We start from the raw sequence: 26312 nt of genomic DNA, 5'->3' as shown, positions 1-26312 counted from the left end.
GAAAAGCAATGGAGACAGGAGGAAGTAGTGCACAAGGGAGTGATATGAGGCTTAACGATTCCGTGACTCTGAGGGAGATAGCCAGTGAAGCACGGGAAAAAGCCATGTTCGACCGGATGGAACGGATGGAAAAGCAGATGGAGACCCTGACAACCATCCTGCATGAGTTGCGGAGTGAACGAAGGGTAACCCAGAAGGAAAGGATGAGAGTTGGGGGAGTGGCTCCAGGTCCCGATAGTACGAGGAGAAGTCAAACCACCGGGAGATTTGGTGGTGAGAGAGGTAACATACCTCTGCAGGGAGAATTCCGTAGAGAGGAAGAGCAATCCCCGGCAAGACAGATTTTTGACGAGGACGACGGGGTGGCAAATGCAAAGGAAACGGAGTTGAGGCAACACTTGCTTGATGTAGAGCAAGAGCGGGATCAAGCTGCAGCACGTGACCCTGGTCGCGCAGTGCAGCTGGAGGAGGAAGTGCGCAGACTAGCGCAGATAATTGACGACATGCAAGGAAGGAGCAGAGCTCCTGGTTGAAGGATAATGCTGGACGGAGAATCACCGCTCGCAGCAGAGATCATGAGGGCAGTTATTCCGAGAGATTTCCGCCTCCCAGACCTTAGGTATTCGGGACGAACGGATCCGCTGGTGCACATAGAGCGTTTCAACGACATAACTGGAGTATAAGGATTATCTCAATCCCAAAGGTGCAGGGTGTTCCCACTATCCCTTGAGGGACGTGCACGAGAGTGGTACAGGAAACTTCCTCGGGGGAGCATTAAAACCTTCGAGCAGATGTGCCAGGATCTGCTCGACCACGAGAAGGCGAGCAGAATCCCAATCCTTGAAGAATCAAAGGCATGCAAAGGCTCAAAGTCTCAAAGCCTGTCTTATGGCGAGACAGAAGCCAAGTGTGCCAGGATCTGCTCGACCACGAGAAGGCGAGCAGAATCTCAATCCTTGAAGAATCAAAGGCATGCAAAGGCTCAAAGTCTCAAAGCCTGTTTTATGGCGAGACAGAAGCCAAGCGTGCCAGGATCTGCTCGACCACGAGAAGGCGAGCAGAATCCCAATCCTTGAAGAATCAAAGGCATGCAAAGGCTCAAAGTCTCAAAGCCTGTTTATGGCGAGACAGAAGCCAAGCGTGCCAGGATCTGCTCGACCACGAGAAGGCGAGCAGAATCCCAATCCTTGAAGAATCAAAGACATGCAAAGGCTCATCAAAGTCTCAAAGCCTGTTTTATGGCGAGACAGAAGCCAAGCGTGCCAGGATCTGCTCGACCACGAGAAGGCGAGCAGAATCCCAATCCTTGAAGAATATACTAAGGCATGCAAAGGCTCACCAAGTCTCAAAGCCTGTTTATGGCGAGACCGAAGCCAAGCGTGCCAGGATCTGCTCGAACACGAGAAGGCGAGCAGAATCCCAAGCATTGAAGAATTACTAAGGCATGCAAAGGCTCACCAAGTCTCAAAGCCTGTTTTATGGCGAGACAGAAGCCAAGCGTGCCAGGATCTGCTCGACCACGAGGAGGCGAGCAGAATCCCAAGCATTGAAGAATTTACTAAGGCATGCAAAGGCTCACCAAGTCTCAAAGCCTGTTTATGGCGAGACAGAAGCCAAGCGTGCCAGGATCTGCTCGACCACGAGGAGGCGAGCAGAATCCCAATCCTTGAAGAATCAAAGGCATGCAAAGGCTCAAAGTCTCAAAGCCTGTCTTATGGCGAGACAGAAGCCAAGCGTGCCAGGATCTGCTCGACCACGAGAAGGCGAGCAGAATCTCAATCCTTGAAGAATCAAAGGCATGCAAAGGCTCAAAGTCTCAAAGCCTGTCTTATGGCGAGACAGAAGCCAAGCGTGCCAGGATCTGCTCGACCACGAGAAGGCGAGCAGAATCCCAATCCTTGAAGAATCAAAGGCATGCAAAGGCTCAAAGTCTCAAAGCCTGTTTATGGCGAGACAGAAGCCAAGCGTGCCAGGATCTGCTCGACCACGAGAAGGCGAGCAGAATCCCAATCCTTGAAGAATCAAAGACATGCAAAGGCTCATCAAAGTCTCAAAGCCTGTTTTATGGCGAGACAGAAGCCAAGCGTGCCAGGATCTGCTCGACCACGAGAAGGCGAGCAGAATCCCAATCCTTGAAGAATATACTAAGGCATGCAAAGGCTCATCAAGTCTCAAAGCCTGTTTATGGCGAGACCGAAGCCAAGCGTGCCAGGATCTGCTCGAACACGAGAAGGCGAGCAGAATCCCAAGCATTGAAGAATTACTAAGGCATGCAAAGGCTCACCAAGTCTCAAAGCCTGTTTTATGGCGAGACAGAAGCCAAGCGTGCCAGGATCTGCTCGACCACGAGGAGGCGAGCAGAATCCCAAGCATTGAAGAATTTACTAAGGCATGCAAAGGCTCACCAAGTCTCAAAGCATGTTTATGGCGAGACAGAATCCAAGCGTGCGAGGATCTGCTCGACCACGAGGAGGCGAGCAGAATCCCAAGCATTGAAGAATTTACTAAGGCATGCAAAGGCTCATCAAGTCTCAAAGCCTATTTATGGCGAGACCAGAAGCCAAGCTTGCTAGGATCTGCTCGACCAAGCGAAGGCGAGCAGACTCCCAAACGTTGTAAAAATTCCTAAGGCATGCAAAGGCTCACCAAAGTCTCAAAGCCTGTTTCATGGCGAGACAGAAAGCCAAGCATACCAGGATCTGCTCAACTAAGCGAAGACGAGCAGACCACTAAAGTTTCCAGTCTTGATTCGTTTCACTCTCAACACTAGAAACTGGGGGACTGGTGTTTAGGGAATGAAATAGGGTGACCAAGATAAAGGTGTTTTCTCATACATTATCGTGCTCTCCTCAAAGTAAAAGTGAGCAAATGGTTGAGCAGATCATCTCGACTAGAAAAATATGTGGTGACCTCCAGCACATCACCTCGACCAGGATGTTATTGGTCACCTCGACCAGGAAGTCACCAGGAAGCACGTCATCCGCGAGGCCAATTTCCTGCAAGAAACATAAAGCCATTCCTGCTGTATTCTTGCTAAGGGTTGATTTGAGGAGACCCGGTCAACGACAGTTGGCGAGGCATGCTCTCCAGCCCGAGAATCTAGGCACGAAGGTCACGCAACCACCCATGACTACGGAAATGGGGAATCCACGTTCGAGAGGTGGGAGGACAACGGACGTAGGCTGCGGAAAACTGGGATTCAGAGGAAGCCTATAAAAAGGTAGCCAACGAAGGTAAAAGGGTTAGCAATTTTGAGATTAGAAGAGAGCTAAAGAATTCTAAAGAAGAGAAAACTACGAAAAAACCATAAGATCTGTGGCAAGCGTTCCCCGAACCTTCATATCTGACTTGAGCGTCGGAGGGTTTGCGCCGGGAAAACGACCGGCGTACTCTGACTTGTCTGTGTGCGCAGGAACCTCTGGAGAAGAAGCCTTACGAGGAGACCTCCTGGTCGTGGTGAAGTTGATCGAGTAGAGAGTCTGGTAGTAAAACGAGGAGAACCAGAATCTCGCATCAACATATTCAATATCATCATATTCATATTGGTGTTTCGTTTTAGAAGTTTTTTTTTTTTTTTTTTCCAATTAAGAATCTTTACATTACAAAATCCGGACACTATGTGATATCTAAATGATGCTGTACATAATGTGAAGTGCGCCATGTATTAAACTTACCGGAATTTGTAATTTGCATTACCAATATGTAACAATTTCTAAATCATTCAAAGATACCCAAAAAAATCATTCCCCTCATCAAATTTCATACAATTGTGTATCTGCTTAACAATAATGTTAACCTCACTACCGCGCGGGTGGGACTGTGCCTTCTCACCCGCTATGAATTTACAAGCCTTATTATCAACATGCACCAGGCTGTTACCAGCAACAACCTTCACCCCTCTTTCCTTGGCTAACAGTCTCGTTCCTGAAGATTCAACCCACAAGCCACCTGCTGCATACATGCTTGATGCAAGCAAATAGCCAGCTGAGTTCTGAGCTTCCAATTCAAGAATACGAGACGTGGCTCCTGCTCCAAGCTCTGTGTTTCCATAGCTCCTGCAAGCACTTAAGAGAGCCCCCCAAGCACTTGCAGTTGCCTTCAAATTATCAGGCATTTGGTTAATCAAATCTATAGCAATATCAAGCTCTCCAGCCCGAGCTAACATGTCAACCATGCATGAGTAATGTTCCAATGCAGGCTCAACCCCATGATCTTGAACCATTGAGTTGAAAAAGGAAAGTCCCTCTTCAACTAATCCACCATGGCTACAAGCAGATAACACTGAGAGAGTTGTTACTGCGTTGGGCTGGAGACCGCCCAGTTTCATTTCAGCAACCAAAGCTAATGCCTCATGTGCAAGACCGTTCATGCCATATGCTGCTACCATGGCACTCCATGACACAATATTTTTCCTGGAAATTTGATCAAAGGCCTTTCTTGAGGCTTCTATGGCACCACATTTCGCATACATGTCAACAACTGCAGTTCCAACAGCTACTTCTTCTGCCAAGCCTCTGCGAATTGCAATTCCATGTGCCCACTTTGAGCTGCTCAGTTCAGTTGCAACAGAACAAGCCTCGAGTAGATTTATAATGGTAATTGCATTGGGCTTCTCCTGTGCCTGGTTCATCTCTTGGAAAACAGCAATTGCTTCACGAGGCCTACCACAAAGTGTGAACCCAGCAATCATTGTGCTCCATAATACCACATCTGGTTTTTTTACGTCATTAAAAAGTTTCCAAGCAAGCTCAACGAGATGGCACTTTGAATAACCATCAATTAAAGAATTTAATACTAATTCATTTGATTCAAATGCCCGCCGGAGTATTACACAGTGCACTGACTTGCACTCCATTGGGTGTACAAAACACTTGCATATCTGGAGAATATTTACAAGAGTGATCTCGTCTACCTCGTTCACCCCCTTTCCCATGGAATAAAGCAGTGATAGAGCTTCTGAATACTTTTCATTCACAACCAGTCCGGATAAGGCAGAATTCCACGAGACCTTGTTCTTTTGGGGCATCTCACTGAAAACTTTGAAAGCAGAGTCGGTATCTTTACACTTTGCATACATATCAATCAAAGAGTTCCCGACAAATAAATCACAACCTAAACCTCTATAAATCACTAATCCATGGACCATTCTTCCCATGGTCAAGTCCCTTAAATTGGTGCAGGCTTTAAGAACACTAACCAAGCTTTGTCCATCTGGTTCATTCTTGAAACCGGAAACCATCTGTCGAAACAGCCGCAAGCCAGAAAATGCTTCCTCACTCTGCACATAACCCCCAATCATCACACTCCAAGAAATAACATCTCTTTCACACATTTCATCAAACAATTTTCGTGCACATTCCATGTCAGCATCCACATACATGCTCAGCACAGAATTTTGAACTGAATGAACAGCCCAAAACCCACTTCGAATTATATAGCCATGAACTTGTAATCCTTCATAGTAAGCTCCAAGACACCGACACGCCTGAATGACAAGCACTAAAATAGAATTGTTGGGTTCAAAACCAGCAACCCTAGCTTTATAAAACCACCAAAGTCCTTCCCCTAAAGTACCATGATCAAGGTGCCCTTGTATCATTATATTCCAAGAAACTGAATCTCTACAAATGCAATCATCAAACACTGCCACTGCAGAATCTGGAAACCTCCATTTCATGTAAAAGTCCATCAGGGCATTTCCAATTGAAGTAAATGATTCATATCCTTGCTTGACCAAACATGCATGAACTAACCTTCCATGGATATACGAGAGATTTGAACATGCCTTGACAACAAGAGGATACACTGAAGGGTCATTTAGATCAACTACAACTTTCTTCGTTTCATGGTAATGGGAAAAAAGTTCTTGCCATTTTCCATTTTTCGACAACTCTTTGACTCTCAAGTTCCAAGTATGTAGCCTTAAGCTCCAGAGACTGGTTGTCGGGAACCGCATTGCCAACGAATCAGAAGTGGGAAATTGCATTTATATATCCAAGGCCGCTTTTTTCTTTTCCCTTTTTTTTTCACCTTATTCTTTTGTTTGTTTCTTTTTAAAAAATAATAATAATAATAACCGTTCCAGAATGCCTCAATCCAAACATAGGCCGACGATTTAGATTTGTATTTGCCATGCTAATTAAAGGAGACATAAAGAATGAAATATTAATTTCACAAAATAAAACGTTAAGAGTTTCTATGAGTGCTACAAGACACTTGAGACTTTCATCTTTTTGCCCTTTTTCCTATGACGAGATATTGTGTTTGCGTGTGTGATAAGAGTAAACAGAAAGAATTGTTATTCCCTAAAGTTGCAATTTTTAAGATAGTAATTATCATACATTACATATTTAGACCAGTAAGGCTTGTACTTAGAGACTGCCAAATCCAACCATGGTTTGTTGTTTCCATTGTAATGGACGACAGCCCCATTGTCTATCTGAGTTAGGTTCAGAGCTGGATCGTAGCCAAGTCCCAGGACATGCCAGCTCCGGTCTAGCGGATAGGTGAGATTGTAAAAGGTGATCAATCCCGGTGGCAACGTGCCAAGTTTCCAAAGGGTTCTGTCCTCATTCTGCAAAACAATTTTCCGTTAGCATTCAAAGGATACTACACAGCATTCAAGAAACAAATACATACTCGGAAGGGATTCCAGGAGAAAAGAGATAAAGAAGCTATACCGCATCTTGCCAATAATGATATATTCCAGTGATGTTTCGCTTCCTCCACTCTTTTAAGTCAAACATATTCATGCCAAATGCCCAACCACAAGCATTTGGACTAAAATTCTCAGAGATTAACGGATTAGAGAAGTTGAGATACTTGTCAAATCTGTGGAAGCTCTCCTTACAGGTCTCCACAGCACCGTTTACCATCCCGTGCAGATCAACAGACCAAAGAGGTGTCAAATCCTTCTGAACCACTATATCATCATCCAAAAACAATATCTTTTCTAGCTTTGGATAAACTTCAGGAAGGTAAAATCTAAGATGATTGAGCATTGACAAATATTTCGGATTCCTATATTTGAGATTGTCAGACCCAGCAGAAAGCGAGGAAGGGTGGTTTGCCTTGAAATAATACTCTTTAAGTCTGGCAGATTCAAGTTGACGAAGAACAGAACAGTAAGAAGAATTCAACCACTTGAAACTATCAATGTTTTCAATTTGAATTGTAGCTTTTGGAGGAGCATTGACAAGAAACCACATCTTCATTGCTACAAAGTTTAATTTATCTGTCACAATATGGAAAACGTGTTTCTCTGGTTCCTTTGCATGTGCCACAGTAGAATTAACAACCACAGATGTTGCAAGTACATTGTCAGAAAAGATGGCATAGTGGTAGAGAGATGGATCTTCAAACTTCTCGTTAATCTGCTCCTCCTTTTTGTGATGACCCTGCAGGTAATAATCTGCTGCTAGCTGCAATGGTAAGCAATGCAAAGGTCTTGGGACAATTTTTGCAGCTAGCTGAATCAAGAATGAGCTCTTTCTCTTCAGTGCAGTTACAGTACCTTCAGTTGACTGAATCATGGCTCGAAATTTTCTTTGCACTGTAGGGCAATCATATAATTGGTCCTTTGCTATAGAAAGAACATGACCCATTGCTTGTGCTTGATTAAGTGCACTAGAACCAGTAAAAATGAGCTGCATTAAAGCCAAGAAAGACAAAATATGAGACAACAAAACAGTGATATAAAGTAGCAATACCTTGAGGGAAGCTCAGCATCAGAATTCGCATCTCCAATAGCACGCTGACTTTCTTTGCAGTGTTTCATAAGGGAATTATAAAGGCTACTTTCATTCTTAGACTTGGCAACATGTGCATATGCTTTGGCCAAAATTATCTGGTCCCGCATAAGCTTCAAAGTAGAGTCTGTATTTGGACTTTCGAAATCTCTCCTCCATATGCTATACTTCCCTGTGACTCTGGGTTCAAGTCGTTTTGACTGTTCAAATGCTGTTTCTTGCATTATGTTGTCATTTTCGTTATCTTGTCGGATAAGCTCTGCTGTTCGGAGTTCCATCCTTTTCTGCCGCAACATCTGAAGGGCAAGGAATGTTAGATATCCATCAAATTCACATAATGCATATAGAAACAGGTAGATGCATTTGACTTTTCACCTGGCGCTTAAGCTTCACTGGACTCAGTGGGGGCTTTTGACGATTGAAAAATCCAACTTCTTCAGATTGATGATCACCCATAGGATATTCAACATTTTCTTCTAAATTCATACCGGCTTGAAATGAATCTCCCAGTGTCTAAAAGTGGATAGAATAAAGCAATTTACATGTTTGTTTCTCTAATAATAAAATAACTCAAGTGGCCATGTCAACCACAGAGTTGAGAATATTAATGAAATCAAGGTTGAAGGGGGCATTGTATTTCTCATATATCCATGGCTTCCATGATTTCGTAGACTATTTCAAATTAGTACTTCAAAAGTTCTTCAATTTTCAGTGAACTGTGTGATCAGAAATCTGATGCTAAAATCAACTTTTAAGTACCTGGGAACTATTTGGCAAGCCATTATCTCCATCAGCAGGGTTTTCCAAGATCCATGAAGCAGAAAGGTGACTCATTTTCACTCTACTAATTCGAACAGCACCAGAAACATCACTGTACGTAGCAATTATGTCAATATCCTACACATAAACAGAGGAATATAAGTGACAAAAACCATCAGTCACCAAGTACACTAATTTCGCTGACTACCTTTATGTCTGGATCATTGTTGAACCTCGCAGCACCATCACCCTTCTCACCATAAAAGAAAAAAGGAGACTTAAAATATAATCATTAGCTGTAAAACTCAATCATATGCTCAGCAAAAGAAATAAAAGAGAAACCACAAGGAAATCCAAACTATGCCTCTCGGAAAAGCACTTCCAAGTAATTTCTTATCTAGGAAGAGCTCTATGAAAAGTGGTTTTGACAATAGTAGCAATCATATCAAATAAGACAGATGTTAAACCTTATCATACAAGGGCCGATGTGCTTTAAGCTCTCTTTGGCTGAAAAACACACAAAATTTTGAAGCATTAAGGATAATAATCACAATCAAAAGGGTAAAATCGGAATTTAAATTCCAGATTAAAAATGGTTTATGAGTGATCTTACAGTCTTCTAACATCTGGGACCTCTGCATTGACGGTTGTAATATGAACAATTACCTGCGAATGTGAAAAATTATTGAACTAGAGGAAAATTAGAAGAGTAATTAAGCAAAAATTAAGTAAACCAATGGTGTGATTACAAGAGCTGATTCAGCGAATCGTTGATATGTGATTAAACAGCAGAGTGTGAGTAACTGTTTGAAAATGTACGTCAAGGCGTACCAGTGAGAGAGCGACGACAAGCAAAGGATCGAAGCTCGAGAGTGTAAAGAAACGTCGACGAGCTTCCATGGAAATCAGAGAGTGTGTGAATCAAAACGGCGGTGGATATTACAGAAATTGTCGTTACAAGGGAAGTTGCTAAAATACGCAGGCTGTGCACATGATGAGAGTGGGCGGACGCGGAACCGCTGACGTGGAAATTCGAAAGCACGTATTTTACTATCTATGAAAAATATTCTAATAATAAATTTTAAAGTGCGGAAAGCCTTTAAAATTGTAAGTCTTTAAAGTTATGTGATTTTAAAATTTTCTCAGATTTTTCTACACTTTAAAATTTCTGACAAAAAAATTACTCATATATATATATATATGAGTAATGATATAACCATAAATTCTTGTATAAATGTATTTTGTATAAATTGATGTGGCATGATAAAATTAGTTGAATTAAATATCTTTTAGTCCACATAATTTATTTATATTTTTATCGAACTAATAAATTAATGACACATCAATTTGTACAAAAATTTATGTTTATATCATCACTATTCTTAATTGTGTGGGTATCTTCATTTTTTTTAATACATATACACGATTAAATTATATAATTTAATAAATGTAATTTTTATTACACTACAAAAACATACAGTTTTATAGCGTGCTTGCACTAATCTACATAATTTAAGAATTTATCCGCATAAAAAAGATTATAAAAAGGGAGAGAAAGATATGAAGTCCTAATAAAATTTTCGTGATGAAGAGGTAGGGGTAAGCAGTTGATCTGTCTTTGTCTTTTCTGAATTTATTCATTTTGATCCATTAATCAATCTCGACACTGCAGCACATTAGTTTTGTCAGTGATGATTTTGAATATTCTTTTGTATAGTATTATTATATATAAATATAAAAAAAAAAATGATCAATTGGATCCTACAAAGCTCCAAGCACAGAAGATATATAAATCATGAGTAAGAAAATAATTTTTCACAGCTTACTTCACAACCTCAGTTACGCATAAAATAAAAAAAAAAAAAAAAAAAAAGTTGATTAAAAGATTGCATGCCAACAGAATTCAAGCAAGTAAGAAAAGAGGTAAGTTTTGAATTATTTATAAAAGCTTCCATTCCAATACACAAATAGCAAACAAGTCTCACTGCCTTCCCATCTATTAAGGGCTTTTAATTTTTCTTTAAATATTATATAGAGTGGGACTATTAGCATCTCCTCCAAAATCCTTTTGAAACCCTCTTTTTAATTATATTCCATTTAAATGTTAAAAGTAAGCTTTTTTTAAATAAACACTATTATTATTTACAAATCTTGTAATTTCTAATAAATTTCTCACTCTTTTAGTCTTAATAATTGTATTCCTTTCTTCAAAATTTCTTTATTATTTAATTTATAAGAAAATTCTAAAAGAAAAAGTAAGAAAAAACCTTATAAAATATTGAATATTTTATGGGTCCAATACAATTTTATCGTACATATAAACTTTCGGTGCAACAATTAGTTTGAGAATTCTTAAAAGATTATTTGTAGTGACATAAAATTTTATTTAATTTATTTTCTCACAATGTTGTATCCTAATTTTGTTACTACATATATTACAAGAGTATTATTTTGGCTTAAAAATTTGCTTCTTAAATTTAAATTAATTTAATGATTAAAAAAATTTATAGATTGCTTCTTAAATTCAGATTATTCTAATGATTAAAAAAAAAATTATATTGTGCAAGTAAAATGAAATTGAAGAGAGAGAAAGAAAATATAAATGAGATTAATTCTATTTATATATGTTCTTAAAATGTAATTATAATATGATAGGGGTTTTACAAGATCAAGGAAGGGGTGCCAATAGTCTAACTCTATTATATATAATACAATCAAAGCCCACATAATTTTACTAATGTACCATCAAAGTCCAGCATAAAAAAGTCCAAAGCATACATAGTATTGTTAGAGTGGAGCTATTGGCACCCCTACATTATTCTTACAAAACCCCACTTTAAATAAAATTACAATTAAGGACAATTGAAAATTAAATACATATAGATTTTTTTTCTAGCAAATTACTTAATTCATAATCAATCCTTTTAAAAAAAAATTCTATATGTTATTTCTTATTTAACTAAAATAAATTGTACAAATTTAAAATAATCTATTGTTCTCTTTTGATTTCTTATTGATTAAATATTTTTATACTTAAAATTACTTTGAAATTATAATTTGAAATATGTGTTATTTCAACCAATGATAAACACTAAAAAACTTATCACCCATATAACTTTTTAATTTGTGTGTAGATTAATAGTAAAATTAAAAATAATAAAAAAATAACACAATAATACTTTGAGTTTTAACAATAAAATAAATCAAATGAAAATTGAGAACTTAGAAAAGTGTATCTAAAAAAAAAGGGCATTTTCGAAAATAAAATAAATATAACTAAAAGGGGGGATTTTATGAGGAGATGAGAGGGGTGCCAATAGTCCAACTCGTATTGTTAATGCACATCAGAGCCCAACATATCAAACTCCAGAGCATACAACTCGGACACATGATAATAAATCAAAGACTAATGTATGTAACTGAAGCTCATTATAACAATTTTTGACAGAGGGTTGATCAACTTCCAAGTAGCAGAGGGTAAGTAAATTAATCCCGCTGCAACAAGCCTGGACACAATGACGACAGAAGCCGTACGCATATATAGCATTCTGAATGAATCAGACAGATTCTACGTCAATGGGTCTCATCTCCTCAGTATCCATCCATGTCGATATAAACATGGAAGGTTTTGATTTCCTCGTCAATATAAACATGGAAGGCAACTTCTCGAGGCACGTAGTTCTTTTCTTTTAAACTTTCCTGGTCTTCCTCTGTTCTGTATCCATCTGAGCTTCTCCTGAACAAAATATTATAAGTGGATAAGTCCTCAAGTTTCAGAAAAAAACAATTCCATCCTAAGAACTGACAGCATAAAGATAAAAATATGAATACTGTCATGTTACAGTAATTAATACCATATCATACAGAAATGACAGCATTTTTCCTATGGTCACAGCTTCAATCTAGTTAATGCCCTATAAACGAAACAAACAGAAGAGACAGAAATGCCAACACACACACACACACACAGTTAAGACTTAAAGAGAGTTGGATAGACTGTTGCCATATCAAATAGAGTCACCCAGCACCAAACGCAATTGAATAAAAGAAATTTCCCGATTTTGTAGTTTGTGGGCACTTATTGTTATTAACCAAGCCTTGGCCCATTTTTCTTTTTTTGACACAAAAGAGGCGACTTGTGATCCGAGTAATTGCTCCTACAATATTCTTGTTAAGTTTTTTTTTTTTTTTTTTTTTTTTTTATAATAATAATTATTATTATATAATGACGCTACATGACTACGAATCAATGTCCTCTACGAGCTCTGCTTTGAACCGGCTACGAACAAGAGAGCATGCTGAACCGAAGTAGGCAAATATTTGTAACTCTTTATTGATACAAACAAGATAGTAATACACAAGAAAACAGATCAAAGTAATAATTTCTTCGTTCTCAGAACAGCCATTGGAATCCCTAAAAACATTCACATATCAGTTAAAAGTTATAATAATTTGCTAAATGGAAGGAAAAGATTTTATTAGTACAATGTTTTCAATTTCATTACTTGATTGAATGTTACAACAAGGACAAAACTCTTACATAAACAAACAAGTGATGACCTTTGGATATGAACAATATTCAGCATAATCAAGATGACCTGCCAAGTCATCTTACTCGGGGTGAGTGTTGATAGCCTCGATTTCTATCCAGATTTGTATGAAGTGGAGATCGATGGTGCAGGGGCTGCTGACCTTGGCGATGAGCCATGGAATGGGTAGGACGAACTCTAGGTTGCTTCGGTTTTTGGTCGGATGCTTGAAGCCGTTCTAATGTCTCGACTACTTCTCTCATTGATGGCCGATGTTTTGGTTCCGCTTCAAGACATTTTAAGGAAAGCTGAGCAATTTGATATGCAGCTTTATAAGGGTACTGCCCCTGCAATCTAGCGTCAATTATGTGCCTGAACTTTCTTTTTTCAGACAAATATGGCTTGATCCAGTCCACCAAATTATGTTGACCACTTGGACGGTTTGTATCCAGGGCTCGTAAGCCTGTTAGTATCTCTACCAAAACAACCCCAAAACCATACACATCACTCTTCACATACAAGTGTCCTGATTAATCAGCAGAATATCAAAGTTAGTCAAGATTCAAAGTGGATAAAAGTCAAGCCATTTACAGAACAAATATAAAATCAGATCATTAGACAAACCCAAAAGGACTTACCTGTGGCAACATACTCAGGAGCAGCATAACCATATGTGCCCATAACTCGGGTAGTCACATGAGACTGACTAGCTGAAGGACCCAATTTTGCCAAGCCAAAATCTGAGATCTTGGCAGTGTAGGACTGCAATAAAAGAAAAGCTAAAACAAGTTAAAATTTAATTCATAATCTAATTACATGTATAGTTACAATGCTTCCATGAACAATCTGCCTTAGCCTTTACCATCTTGTAGCAAACCATTCAGGGAAAGGTCCAAAAAGGAAGTATGAATTGAGAGTTCTTTTTCTTTAACAAGTTCAAAAGCCACAAACATCTTTGGCAAGTACTCTCATTTCTTGAAACATTTATAGGCAGTATTCAAGCTTACCCCATCAAGCAGTATGTTTGATGCTTTGAAATCTCTGTAGATAACTTGCTTATCTGATGTATGCAAAAAAGCCAAGCCTCTAGCTGCTCCGATGGCAATCTTAAGTCTAATGTTCCATGCAAGTGGCTGAACAGAAGCACCCCCTGTAAAATGAAAACAACAACAGCATGATGATATACCATAGGTGCTACCAAATTCACAAACAGCAACAGCAAGCAGCAAACAAAATGGACTGCAAATCATTATTATTAGCCCTTACGTCCAAACAGATGGTTCTCCAAGCTCCCCTTCTGCATAAATTCATATACAAGAAGTAGCTCTTTATCTTCCCAGCAGTATCCTAACAACCTTACAAGGTTAGGGTGAGAAAGCCTTCCCAGGAAATTTACCTCGGACTGCACCAACAAGTACACAAGAGATAACTTGCTAGTTTTAGAATACTTCATGTTCTTTAATTTAAATAAATTTTTTAAACCCAGTAAAACAGTTCCTCAAAAGCACGAGTGGTCAAGTGTGTGGATGAAGAGGAGGGACAGAACTTAAAATGGTAAAAATATTAAAAGTCACAACTATTAACTTGACACACAACAGAATTCATAAGAACACTTAATTCCTAGAATTCTCTAATATTAATCACATCTTATATACAAAAAATATTTCCTATTCCAACTACCATTGTCCTTTCTAATCAAGTTTCAATTTTAGACACTAACTGCTAAAATATCCTACATACAACAAAAACCATCTCCCACTTCCAATAGGACAGCAAAATGGTAACCGCATAGTCTGCATCGTTTCAAGTTTCTAGGTAGCTAACTTAGGTCATTTGAGGGTTTAAAAACTACAACATTATTTTTTTTCCCCATATTCTGTCTGTTCGCCAATGTTGAAAGCACCATAACCAAAACAGGGTTTATACATCAAGGGTGTTGAATACATCTGTCTTTATGACTTTGAATAGTACAACACAAGAAGAAACACACAAAGTGCTAAAGCTACTCTTTCAAGGCTCTAGAAGTGGCTTATTCCTTGGTTCTTGTGGTTTTCTTCATGCAAAAAGATAAAAATTTTGAAGGCATGTAAAGAATACGAAAAAGCATGAAAGCGTAAAGGTGCCTCTTTAAATTCAAAAGTCTGTCATCTTCAAACTTTTGGTTTTGGGTGTCAATGTCATCTTTTATCCAAACAATATCTTAACTTCCGAACATATAACCTGTATTCATTAGTAAGATGCCTAACCACTAATTTTTTAGCAAAATAGAAAACTTTTTACCTATGAGTAGAGCAACTAAATTACAAGCAAAATCTTGAGTTTATACTATATTCGGTTTTAGTGATCTTATTAAATTCTACCTTTCTGAAGATGAGGACAACAAAGTAAAAATCCTGGTTAATAGACTATGAAAATAGCAATAATTTCAGAAATTGACAAATTGCTTTCGAGTCAACTCACCTGCCATTCCTCAAAACCTTGCAAGCTCTCAGAATTCAATTTTTTGACAGCAATTACAGTACCACTTCCACTTTTCCCAGGTGCTTTCTCATCCAGCCAACCTTTGAAGACCTTCCCGAAACCTCCCTCACCAAGCACGGTATCACTTTTAAAGTTCCTTGTTGCCGCCCTCAGCTCTACAAAAGTGAAGATCCTCAAGTTTGGGGTGGGCAAGATCTGCCCATTGGGATAAGACTCATCCCCACTCGATGCAGAGAAACGGCTGTTACCAGAGACATTGCTGCCGCGAGAAACCCCAGTAGACGTTGTCTGACTGGTTGTCTGAGATATTCCTAAAGAATCACAAGTTTGATTAATATCTACTATTGAGGTCAAAAACCCCACCTTGTGGACACAGAATTAAAATTTGATTAACGAATATGCAATCAAGATGAGGCTTTGGCATGAGTCATAAATGCAGCTAGCAAATGAAATGGAAATTCAACTATCTTGTATCAACTTGAAGCAATTCACAGCTTGTAAAGATCTCTAAAATACAAACCAAATCATATAAACAAACTAAACAAACCCAGATGAGCAACTTGAAACTTGAAAGTACCTGTGCTACTGAGATGACCAATAGTATCATGAGGTGTGTCACTCCAGCAAATTCCCATCTGAAGAATTTTGGTCTATGTTCCCTGGCTTTCTTTATTTGATTTTAAGCTATGGATAGATTACGAGAAAGAGAAAAAGAGAGAAAGAGAAGCAATAAAAAGGACTTGTTTATTATATAAATCTATATGCGATGATAAAGCTGACCCAAAGCTCTCTTCAATTCTTCTTCAACTTTGATCAATCTTTTCAGCTTCAAAACTTGGAAATACCAAATGGGGTTTCCTTTCAAGTCTTGAATCGCCTTAACTCTTAACCCTGGCTTTCTGTTTCACTTTCAACACGTTTAAAATTGACTGTATCTGTATCTGCGTTGTTTGTTAAAAATCAAAAGAACTTGTGGTATAATGTTTATTAATTATACAGAAGAATGAGTCTTTTGAACAAGAAGATCACTTTAACAAGTTTCGCGGCTGATTGATTGAAGACTTACAGTAAATGTTTAATTCTAAGTCAACTTGCCGTGTCCTGCCTGGAAGTTGGTATTGGTCAGTCAAAGTCAGATACAAACAAACTCAAGGAAATTGATTATTGAATTCAAAGAAAGAAAAAGCGAGATATATTAAATATTCTGAAATTTCCTTGTCTCTGTCTTTTCTTTTTTTCTACACAAAAAAAAATAAAAATACACACACACATATATATAAATTCAGTTAAAAATTGAAAAAATTAACAAAGGTACGAAGCCGTAAACATAAGCAGCCTATTTTACCCTGCGTCCTTGTCTAGACTTTCCATGGGGAAGAAAGCTCATTAATTCTCAAATATCATTGTGTGAAGACTATATGTCCAACTTTTTTTTTTTTTTTTAACCCTTGACCCTTCTTCAAGAAATAGGAGGGTGTACAAAGTCAAATCAATACTTTTATTTGGACTGAGACACAGGTGGTAATCAAAGAAAATTGCAATCTCATTTAATTGTAATAAAAAAAAAACAGACATAACAACTCAATCCCAAATCAAGAAGTTTTGAGTTTCTTTGCCGTACCTTAACGCTATCTTTTCTTTTGCTAAAGATTGAACTAGTGACTCCCATCACCTTCTAATAGTGTAATACTTAATAGGAACTAGAAAGGTAAGATTTTGATAAGTAATGTGATCAATAATTTGGTGGGTAAATGAGTGCTACCCAGCTGCTGCTAGTAGCTTGTTGAAACCTTAAATAAAGAAAGACAGCAACATGCATTCCCGGTTTGGTTTTTTGTCTAAACATTGCATGTACAAGTGAACTTTGTTCTTTATTTCTTGTTTGTGTTGTACGGCATACGTCCAAGAAATCATTTATATTATAAGCATGCCATAGAAAGACAATTCAATAAAATTGCAGCAAGCAAAAATTGGGGTGGGTGGGTGGGTGGGGGGGGGGGGGGTTCCATATTTCTTGATTGGAATTAATTTATATTACTACTACCGAAGTGGTGGTGGACTTTGCTTGATCATCTTCTTCGAGTCTTCTCGACAGCCTGTTCTCCAATTTCCGTCTTCAAAAGAGAAGATACACTACATTTGCAAAAGATCTTTATCATTATGGGCTGTGGGGTTTAGGGTTTATTAATTTTATTTTAGGTCCAAAAACTTGACTTTTTAACCAATGAAAAGCTTTGGTTGACTATCCTTGTCCTTGAGTGTCTTTGAAGTTTTTGTCCCACTAGGCATCAACAACATTGAAAAGTAAATTTACACAGCTCTCTCTCTCCCCCTGTATTTGACTTTCACTCACATTGGCTGGCTTATTTATGGATATGCCATCAACCTTGTTGGTTTACTTTTCTTCTTCATTTTCTTTTTTCTCTTTTTCTCTTTTTTCTATCTATTGGTAACAATTACTATCGCATGCATATTAATTTTGACGTAAATTGTTCATTTCTTTTGTGATGTGATTTTAGACAAAATTATATATAATAGACCCCCTTTGATCAAGATTTTGTGATTTTGTGATGTGATTTTCAGCAAAAACATATCTCATTAATGAATTCTTATCCTATATTTATGAAATAGAAATTTATAGTGCTGACATTTTTTAAGGAAAAATTAAAAGGATGTCTTGTAAACACCGTTAATTATCAGTTAAAAATTATTTTATTATTACTTTCTAAAGATTATTGTTAGTAAATAAATGTGACAAATAATTAGTTGTGTTGTTAAAACTAAACTTACAAGTGTTTATCAAACACTTTTGTTCTGTATCGTGACTTTGGCATAATAACAAGTAGAAACAAACGGAAGGAAACCTTGCAACATCACTTTGTTTATAAATATTTCGACCATTCAATGAATGAAAGCGGTATCATTAGGTTTTAACAAACAAAATAAACAAGAGAAAATTTTAACCTAAAAGAGGATCTAGTTGATTTTGAATAAATTGACAGGAAAATTATTCAGGTGTCCCTGTGGAAAACGCGTGCATTTGTTTGTTTTATTTTATTAAACTAAAATTGTTAAACGCGTACAAGTGCTCTCATTACTTAACTCTTTGACCGCAAATGCATCTGTTTGCAAAAATTATTAAAGACCACCAAATCAGAATAGAAAGACGAAAGAGGGTGAAACTTGGTAACGAATTGAGAAGCAAGCAACCGCAACTACATTGGTCATGGACCCAGTCCCAGTGCCATCAAACCCAGTTGCCACTAAATCTTAGCATATTTTATTGTCTCAATCTGACCTCAATTACAAATAAGCATGAAATAAGCATCTTACAATATCCGGAAATGAATTCTTGTGACATCATGGTTTCCATTGTGACAAAAGAACCTTTCTGATTGTGAACCTAGGAGTTAGGTAAGGAACATTAATCTATACAAGAATAACCTACTACTCTCTTACAAATACAATTTGGTGTGGCTCCAATCACCACCATTCCTTCAAATCAAAGAGATCATCTTCGCCTCAGTCAGACCCGCCATTTTATCGTTAACATAATCATTAAGAAAATAATAATAACAATAATAAATGCAATCGCTCTCAGAGCTGCAATGCCAAATCTGGTTGAGTTGAATCTACTCGGCTAGAATTAGGAGATCCTGGAGAACGAAACCTGACATTCAAGTCGGGGGGAACTGCATCTGGTTTTTGTTGTGGCGTCAACCCAAGATCTGGTTTTGGATGTGGGGATACTTGCCAAGTTGGCTGATGATTCCCGGGTAAAGAAGGTGCAGACCCCAGGGATTCCAAGTTTTGTAGTGATCTACTGCAATCTAACTTGGGATCATCTGAGTTCAAGCTGCTGGCGGTAACTGGCTGCACAAAGTTAGTATCGGTTCTAGAGATCCTATCGACCATCTGAGGTGACTGAAAACTGAAGCCAGCAGGCCCAGCTGCCCCAATTAGTTTCCCCATTTGAGATGGCATGTTAAACCCATATGTTCCGTTAAATCCATTCATCCCTGGACGAATTACAGAGTTCTGATGAATCTGAAACGGAGGCCTTGTATTTATTGCTCCCATACTGCTGTTTACTAGATTGAGTTGCGATTTTAATCCCTCGATTATCTCTGCTTTTTCCTTGGCGGGTTCTGAAAATCTATTTACAACTAAGAGGGAAGACGTGTTGGGCTTTTTAAAATGGCCATCCAAGGAAGACTGTGTTGAGGGTCCAGGCTTCTCTGATGAATCCTCTGCTTCTGGTCTTTCTGTTAATTTATCTCCTTTTAATTCGATGGTAGAATGTGTGGAAGCAGAAGACAAATTCTCAGGAATCAAAGAGGGCTGTGATGATGACGGCAAACCTACAGTGGCTGAAGACAGCAATAGTGGCCTCTGTGGTGCAAGGTCATTTTCTACAACCCATCCGGGGCCAAACCTGACTCCAGCTGGCAAACACCTTTCTATTCTTCTTGCAGCAATTTTCCAGGCAACTGGTCCAAGATTTGCAGCAAAACGAGCAAGACTTCTTGTGTATCCATGCTCTGAATGAAGCCCTACCTGATCCATACAAAACCAAGTCAATTATCTAACCAAATAAAGGGCAAATATAACACATGAAAATGATCCACCAACGAGAGGGCAGCACATGCATGGACCCCACGCATGGCAGCTGTGCACAGTTTAAAAAATTTGCCCCAAGGTTATCATTCAACTCCAATCTGACTAATTTATTTTATTTCTTTTGGTGTTGTCAGTCATAGGGACACATATTCAAGGATAAGTTTTGAAAAGCCTGAAGGAATAATCTGAATGGACTAGGATAAGTTTTGAAAAGCCTCAAAGAATCATCTGAATGGACCCACTACATGAATGTCAGCCATGAGCCCTCTTCAAAGAGTTTATCAGATAATTGGGTAGAGCAAGAAACATACAGTCATTAGCTGCTTCTTATCCGCATCAAAAGTAGTTAAAACAGATGACTCCTGCAGTGACTGATGAAATTGCTTGTACGTGTTGCGCCTGTTCTCATCAAGTACAACCTGCTTTTTACCATGCTTCATTGAGTAGCCCTTTGACAATGAAACTGTGAGGAAAGATAGAAATCTTCAGCATCCCCTAAAAAACATGGCATTCATAACAAAACCGGAAAAGCAAAGTTGAAGCAAAAGAAAATGGCCAGCCAAAACTAAAAATAAACCAGCACCTTCATCATTCCTCTCAAGTTTGTTCTCAGCTAGACATCCAGTGTATAAATCATTCCAAGACCCAGAAAATCGTCTAGATGAATCCGTAAAGCCAGACTTTTCCAAATGAGGAGTGCCATTTCCCAAATCACGATTGGTCAAGGCAGTATTTTCGGCTCCAGAAGCAAGAGTGACATCCGAGGAGAAATCTGAACGAGCGCGCTCCAAGGAGGGCCGGCCCAATGGCTTTTTAAAATTCTTCGTCGGTGGTCTCCCTCTCCTTACTACTTTAGTTTCAGGCTCGTTATCATCACTGTCCTGCCTTAAATTCTCAAAATTCTTTTTTGCCAGCTCATGTATAGATCTTGCCTAGAAGCAAAAACAAAAATCTAAGAAAACCAAATAAAGATGTCCTGAAAATCCCAAACTCAGAGTTGAAAGCAGACTATACCTGTCGAAAATATATGGTATCGGGTGCATTATACTGCATTGCATTGGAGCATATCAAGAAAACATCTTTCTGCGTGAGAATGCAACCAAACATCAGTTCTCAATAACTGCAAATCCAGTTTCTGACACATATATGGCTTAAAGAGATATTATTCATTACTTAGTAAGTAAATTCAAAGGCTAACAAATCAAGATTAATAACTACTCTAGCCATACCAAATAAGAAAGCACATCCATTCAATCTTGAGCAGAAAAGGATTTCAGCAAATCCTAGATTTGTTATTCAGCATTAAGATGAAAGCAAATCACTTAGGCAGATTCAAAACTTAAAAACTATCCTTGGCCAACCCTTTATGCCCACGAGAAGCCAATAACTAGCACTAAATTAGCTAACAGTAAATCCTTTTAATCATCCTAAATCTTAAAGGAAAAATAAATTGCATCTCAGAATTGTGACAAAAAGAATATAAAGGGGTAAATGAATCAGAGGAAGCAAGTTAATATCTATGACAACATTATGCACAAAATATGTCAAGGCCAATCATTTATCTTTTCTCATGCGCAGTTAAGTACACTGAGGCCAAATCACAGATGAAGATGGAGCTACGGAGTAAAGTAGTAGAAGATTGCTATTCCATGTTGGATTATGTGACTTACTCCCGCTGATCAAGGAAACAGTACTTCCTAAAACATGATACACAATTACCAAATGGAGACACAGTAACCTCAATAAAAAAAGCCAGGTAGTGAGCTGTCATGTTGAAACGGGGCTTCTAGGATCTTACACGAAAACCGACATAAAATGTCGTTATTCTACCGTTTGAATATCTCCAATGCATGTTAAAAAAATACAACTACAAATAGCATCGGCATTCATGAGGGATTGGCAAACCAAAAGCAAAGAGTTCACAGCAGTTAAGCTTATATCAGGAAATTCCGGAACATCATATTAGCTTGTAGATACATAAGCCATTAGCAATAAAGGATAAAATCAGAAGAATCATTGGCACAACAAACCATGGGAATCAGAGTAGATTATTTCAATTAACTTAAGCAAGAAATAGTTCCACCTAAATGCAGGTGGCATGAACTAATATTTAAGAATTGTACAAATCTATGAATAATCTAGCAAGACCTTGCTCGCTAATAGTATGCACAACATCAAATTTTCATCAAGAAGAAGAAAATCTAACTTCAAACAGGAAAACAGCCAATGCTTTGTTCCAATAGATACTGCATTTGGAAAGCAAAGTACAAACTGTATTCCAAATAAATATCGAAACAGTAAAGAACAAACTGACAGAGGGAGAGGGAGAAAATATCAGGTTTTTGAAAGATATAATCACAAGCATGTGAACCAACCTCAAACTGCTCCAGGGTGGCATAAGCTCCGTTAGCTAGTTTGTTCCTCACTGTCCCAAAATCCATGGGATGCTCGATGACCTCACAGTAATCTGGAAGCTGCAGAAGAATATCAATATAAAAATATGATAATATTATTAAAAACATTCACAAAACTCCTCAAGTTAATATGTCTCAAACTAAATGAACTTGCCTCTTCTGGGTCCACTGGCTCAGAAAACACCCCATAAGTATCCTTCCTGAAATGAACATAAAAATTTTTGCAGAAACAAAACTCAATGAACTTGAAAAACAAAAGCCATATGAAAGAAATCAAATAAAAAACACAGAAACAAATAGACACACTTTTGAAGTCTATCGAGGATGAACAGCAATAGCTTTTTATCTGGTAAAGGCGTTGAGGGTCCCAATTCCAACTGAGCCCCTGCAAGTTATCAACCATAATAGCACCAAAAAGATCAAACCCAAAAAAAAAAAAAAAAAAAAAGTCTTTTTAGCATATGGGTATTTTAGATCACTAGCAAAAAGTTCCCAAAAATCTCCTTTTAAGTCTAGTATAAGATTTCATTAGCAGACCTTGGTTGTTATTTGTTGGATTCGCACCAGAAATAGTCTTCTCTCCCTGAAAACAAAACCCATTAAAAATTACGAAATATATAAAGCAACAAAATTCTTACCAACAACCAAATCTCTTTGTCACTAAAATAGGTTCAGAAGCACAGAGCAGAGTAGCACAGCATTCAAAATTCCAAAACGGGAAAAAAATCACAGTTAATTGAAAAAATAAAAATATAAAAGAATAACCATGAACCAATAATTCAAAAGAAAAGACAAATTTCAACTTTTTTTATCAGATTTGACAGTCAAAATCATTATTATTATTATCATCATCTTTTTTATTTAAATAAAGTGATATTAACAGCTACAAACAGCAACAACAAAATTCAAAATAAAATTCAAAAGTGTCCGAATTTCAAAACACAAAAACCAAGTCAACCGAAGTTTCTAGAATTTTCAAAAGCACGGTTTTTTTGCGCTCTTTCAAAACGGCCCGAAGTTCAAGGTACTTCCAAAAACGCTGTCCTAACATTAATTTCCGCGGAAAAAATATTTGGCGCTTTAATTTCAAATAAAATTACTCAAAACTCCAAAAAAAAAAAAAGTTACGTATTTTTTTCCAATAAAGTAACCCGAAAAGTCTAAATTTTGCTAATTCAAGCACCTTTTCACAGTCAGCACTGCCAGATCCACCACCGATTGCATTGATCTTCCGCTTCTTGTGCGCGTTTTCGTCCGAATCGGAGGCGTTCGAATTGGATATTTGATACTTGAGCACAAGCTTCAGGTCCTTCTCGCGCCGATTACCCTCGGATTCATCGTCCTCCCCTTCGGAAACCTTCTCGGGCGAGGGATTGGGATTCCGCCGCGAAGATCGCCGAAGGGCGGTGGCAGCGGCGGAATTGTAATTAGGGGTAAGAATAGGGGCAGAGTTGTAATTATTGCCATCCTTGAGGCCTTTCTTCTTCTTCTTTTTCAGCTGCAGCTGTTGTTGTTGTTGTTGCTGCTGCTCCCTGAGATTACGCTTTTGAAGATCTAACAGAGACGGCCTCCCTTTCTTCTTCTTCTTCTTCTCCACTCCCTTACCCATTTTTCCCTCTTCACTCTCCTTTTGTTCTCTCTCTTTCTCTCTCTTTTTGTTTTAACAAACAAACAAGGTTGTTTTTTTTAAAAAAAAAAATACACACACTTATTATTATTATTATTATTATTATTATTATTATCATCGTTATTTTATTTTATTCAAGTGATTAATTCTTTATTATTTTTTTATTCATTTGTTGTTGTTATTACGATTATTTATTAGAATATGAACTTTTGCTTATAAATTTCAGGGAAAGAAGGCTATTGATGCACGTAATTGTCGCACGTGTTGCGAATGAGACTTTGACACGTGACAACTCGATTCAAAATTTGTTTTTAGTTGTGATGGCTCGTACGTGGCAGCTGGTCAAAATGTATGATAATGGGTTTATTTTCTAAAAGAAAATACCAAAAATATAAGTTACTAAAACTTTTTGAGAAAATGTTTAGTGTAAAATAAAATCACTTTAGATAATTTCGTGCATAGTCTATTTATAAGAAAATGCATAAATCACTAGTTTCTTTCTTACTTTTTTTTTTTTAACATTCAGGTTGTCTTGTTATGAGTCACTTCACATTATAGTTGGGCTAATACAAATCTCACCAATTTATTATTATTATTAATTGTGTCAATAATAAGAAAGTACTATCTTGAATTATTTATTAAATGTGCTATACATATTTGTTTCATTTCATACATTTCTAGTGTCATATATGGGGTCTTACTATGTTTTTATATTAGCTGTAATATATAATAATTTAAAAATAATTTTTTTTTTGTATTTTTAAGTTATTGATTGTGAGAAATTAATTTTAGATCAGTTGTAAGTTATAATTAATTTAACTTAATAACTATATATATATATATATACACACACGCGCGCACGCACATAAACACATATATGTTTTTGATACATTTTCTAAAATGTCTTGTCGTAATTTGATGTAAATATGATGAAATAATTTTTAAAAATATGGTAAATATAATAAAATACAGAGTGCCATTTCTATTGGAGTAAAAACGAAGTGAAAGATATAATTAATTATGAGTTTACGAAAGTAATTAAATGCTCGTACCTAGAAATTGAAAAGCTCGAAGCATATAATAAAATTAATAACAGAATTGCAGATGATATAAATTCAACACTTTCTTTTTTTGGATAATGAGTAATATGTATTATTATTATTAGTAGTAGTAGTAGTAGTAGTTAAGGTCAAACCCAACTTACCATACTTCTTGTTGTCTTGACGAGTTGTGTTGCACTACCAATAATCCTACCCACATGAACTAAAAGATTAGGTGGAGCCCGGTAGTTGGGTCCGGACGAATGAGTAGGGGCGTCAAAAAAGCCCGCCCGGACCGGACCCGGCTAATCCGGTCCGGGCAAAATTCGGACCGCATGCACAGAAAAACTAAATTCGGGTTTGAAATTCTCAAACCCTGACATTTCTGGGCCCCGGTCCGAGTTCAACACCAAAAACCCGGAACCCAGATCGGACCCTATTTTTTAATAAATTAAAAAAAAAATATATATATATATATATATATATATATATATATATATATAATTATGAATTTATGATATGTTGGATGTTATTTAAATTTATTGTGTGATTATTGTGTTGTTGAATTTAATTTATTTATTTTATATATAGATTGAATGAGTCTAAGTTAGAAATTGGATGAATTTAGGTATTAGAAAGTAGATTGAAATAATTTTAATTTATCATTTGTGCAAAATTTGCATTGTTAGTGTGTTATATATTTGTATTTGACTATTTTCTTTTTTAAAGTTTGAGATTGAATGAGTTTATTTGATTATTTTCTTTTTAAAAATTTGCATTGTTAGAGAAATGAAATAAAAAATTGAAGAAAAAAAATTGAAGTTATCACATGCGGGTTTAGAAAGCCTGGATCAAAATCCAGACCCCAAAAGTGCCGGGCTCAAGCCCGGACCAGACTTGAAAAAATTAGGTTTTAACCCGGATCCAATCTTATATTTCTCTCATCCGGTCCGGTCCTGGGCAACACTAAAACCTAGACCGGACCCGAATTTTGCCAAGCCTACGAAGGAGGTGGAAAAAATGAAAAAAGAAATGGGAACTTTGCAAAAAGGGTGGTCCATCGTATATGAATGAATGGCAACCAAACTAAACCA

At 37.3% G+C, this 26312-nt stretch overlaps 4 protein-coding genes across 6 annotated transcripts; all 4 read right to left on the bottom strand.

Annotated features, from left to right (window-relative positions):
• Window positions 1-3588: 3588 nt before the first annotated feature.
• On the bottom strand, window positions 3589-6017 carry LOC102607478 (pentatricopeptide repeat-containing protein At2g17210). The gene has a single exon (XM_006486776.4). It carries the CDS (start codon window positions 5984-5986, stop codon window positions 3722-3724), a length of 2265 nt encoding a protein of 754 aa, XP_006486839.4. The 5' UTR covers window positions 5987-6017; the 3' UTR covers window positions 3589-3721.
• A 134-nt stretch (window positions 6018-6151) lies between these two features.
• LOC102615063 (probable galacturonosyltransferase 3) lies at window positions 6152-9505 on the bottom strand. Of its 2 annotated transcripts, XM_006486534.4 has the most exons (9): window positions 9339-9505; window positions 9121-9173; window positions 8975-9014; window positions 8716-8757; window positions 8508-8645; window positions 8124-8261; window positions 7710-8044; window positions 6681-7626; window positions 6152-6574 (listed from the first exon to the last, which is right to left on the bottom strand). In XM_006486534.4, exons 1-9 carry the CDS (start codon window positions 9405-9407, stop codon window positions 6299-6301), a joined length of 2037 nt encoding a protein of 678 aa, XP_006486597.2. In that variant the 5' UTR covers window positions 9408-9505; the 3' UTR covers window positions 6152-6298. The 2 variants fall into 2 exon arrangements, with proteins under 2 accessions (XP_006486597.2, XP_006486598.2); XM_006486535.4 differs by lacking the exon at window positions 9339-9505 and having other exon boundaries at window positions 8508-8619; window positions 9121-9179.
• A 3433-nt stretch (window positions 9506-12938) lies between these two features.
• LOC102614758 (probable serine/threonine-protein kinase PIX13) lies at window positions 12939-17494 on the bottom strand. 2 transcript variants are annotated; one of them, XM_052432504.1, is made up of 7 exons: window positions 17139-17494; window positions 16095-16622; window positions 15497-15828; window positions 14303-14438; window positions 14044-14186; window positions 13675-13798; window positions 12939-13562 (listed from the first exon to the last, which is right to left on the bottom strand). In XM_052432504.1, the coding sequence occupies exons 2-7, from the start codon at window positions 16150-16152 to the stop codon at window positions 13114-13116; spliced, it is 1242 nt and encodes a 413-aa protein (XP_052288464.1). In that variant the 5' UTR covers window positions 16153-16622; window positions 17139-17494; the 3' UTR covers window positions 12939-13113. The 2 variants fall into 2 exon arrangements, with proteins under 2 accessions (XP_052288464.1, XP_006486596.1); XM_006486533.4 differs by having other exon boundaries at window positions 16095-17494.
• Window positions 17495-18774: 1280 nt separating this feature from the next.
• On the bottom strand, window positions 18775-24233 carry LOC102614471 (uncharacterized). Its single transcript, XM_025102277.2, has 9 exons — window positions 23735-24233; window positions 23089-23134; window positions 22858-22936; window positions 22706-22751; window positions 22513-22611; window positions 21152-21220; window positions 20721-21069; window positions 20449-20600; window positions 18775-20074 (listed from the first exon to the last, which is right to left on the bottom strand). Exons 1-9 carry the CDS (start codon window positions 24158-24160, stop codon window positions 19115-19117), a joined length of 2226 nt encoding a protein of 741 aa, XP_024958045.2. The 5' UTR covers window positions 24161-24233; the 3' UTR covers window positions 18775-19114.
• Between the last annotated feature and the right edge of the window lie 2079 nt (window positions 24234-26312).

This window comes from Citrus sinensis, chromosome 8, assembly GCF_022201045.2.
Source record: "Citrus sinensis cultivar Valencia sweet orange chromosome 8, DVS_A1.0, whole genome shotgun sequence".
In the NCBI taxonomy this organism is placed as follows: Eukaryota; Viridiplantae; Streptophyta; class Magnoliopsida; order Sapindales; family Rutaceae; genus Citrus; species Citrus sinensis.
The sequence above is the reverse complement of the archived record's forward strand: the minus strand, read 5'-3'. Positions and strand labels throughout refer to the sequence as shown.

Bases quoted from the DNA above. Each gene is read 5' to 3' on its own strand.
- LOC102607478 (XM_006486776.4), bottom strand. From the start codon at position 5,986: ATGCAATTTCCCACTTCTGATTCGTTGGCAATGCGGTTCCCGACAACC.
- LOC102614758 (XM_006486533.4), bottom strand. From the start codon at position 16,152: ATGGGAATTTGCTGGAGTGACACACCTCATGATACTATTGGTCATCTC. The intron at 14,439-15,496 runs GTGAGTTGACTC...TTGTTGGTGCAG, and splicing joins AAGGTTTTGAGGAATGGCAG to TCCGAGGTAAATTTCCTGGG. The intron at 13,799-14,043 runs GTAAGCTTGAAT...CTTTTATTGCAG, and splicing joins CAAACATACTGCTTGATGGG to TCCTACACTGCCAAGATCTC.
- LOC102615063 (XM_006486534.4), bottom strand. From the start codon at position 9,407: ATGGAAGCTCGTCGACGTTTCTTTACACTCTCGAGCTTCGATCCTTTG. The intron at 8,758-8,974 runs GTTTAACATCTG...TATGGTGAGAAG, and splicing joins ATCGGCCCTTGTATGATAAG to GGTGATGGTGCTGCGAGGTT. The intron at 8,045-8,123 runs GTGAAAAGTCAA...CTTGCCCTTCAG, and splicing joins CAGTGAAGCTTAAGCGCCAG to ATGTTGCGGCAGAAAAGGAT.
- LOC102614471 (XM_025102277.2), bottom strand. From the start codon at position 24,160: ATGGGTAAGGGAGTGGAGAAGAAGAAGAAGAAGAAAGGGAGGCCGTCT. The intron at 22,752-22,857 runs GTGTGTCTATTT...TGTTCATTTCAG, and splicing joins ATCCTCGATAGACTTCAAAA to GAAGGATACTTATGGGGTGT. The intron at 22,612-22,705 runs GCAAGTTCATTT...ATTCTTCTGCAG, and splicing joins AGCCAGTGGACCCAGAAGAG to CTTCCAGATTACTGTGAGGT.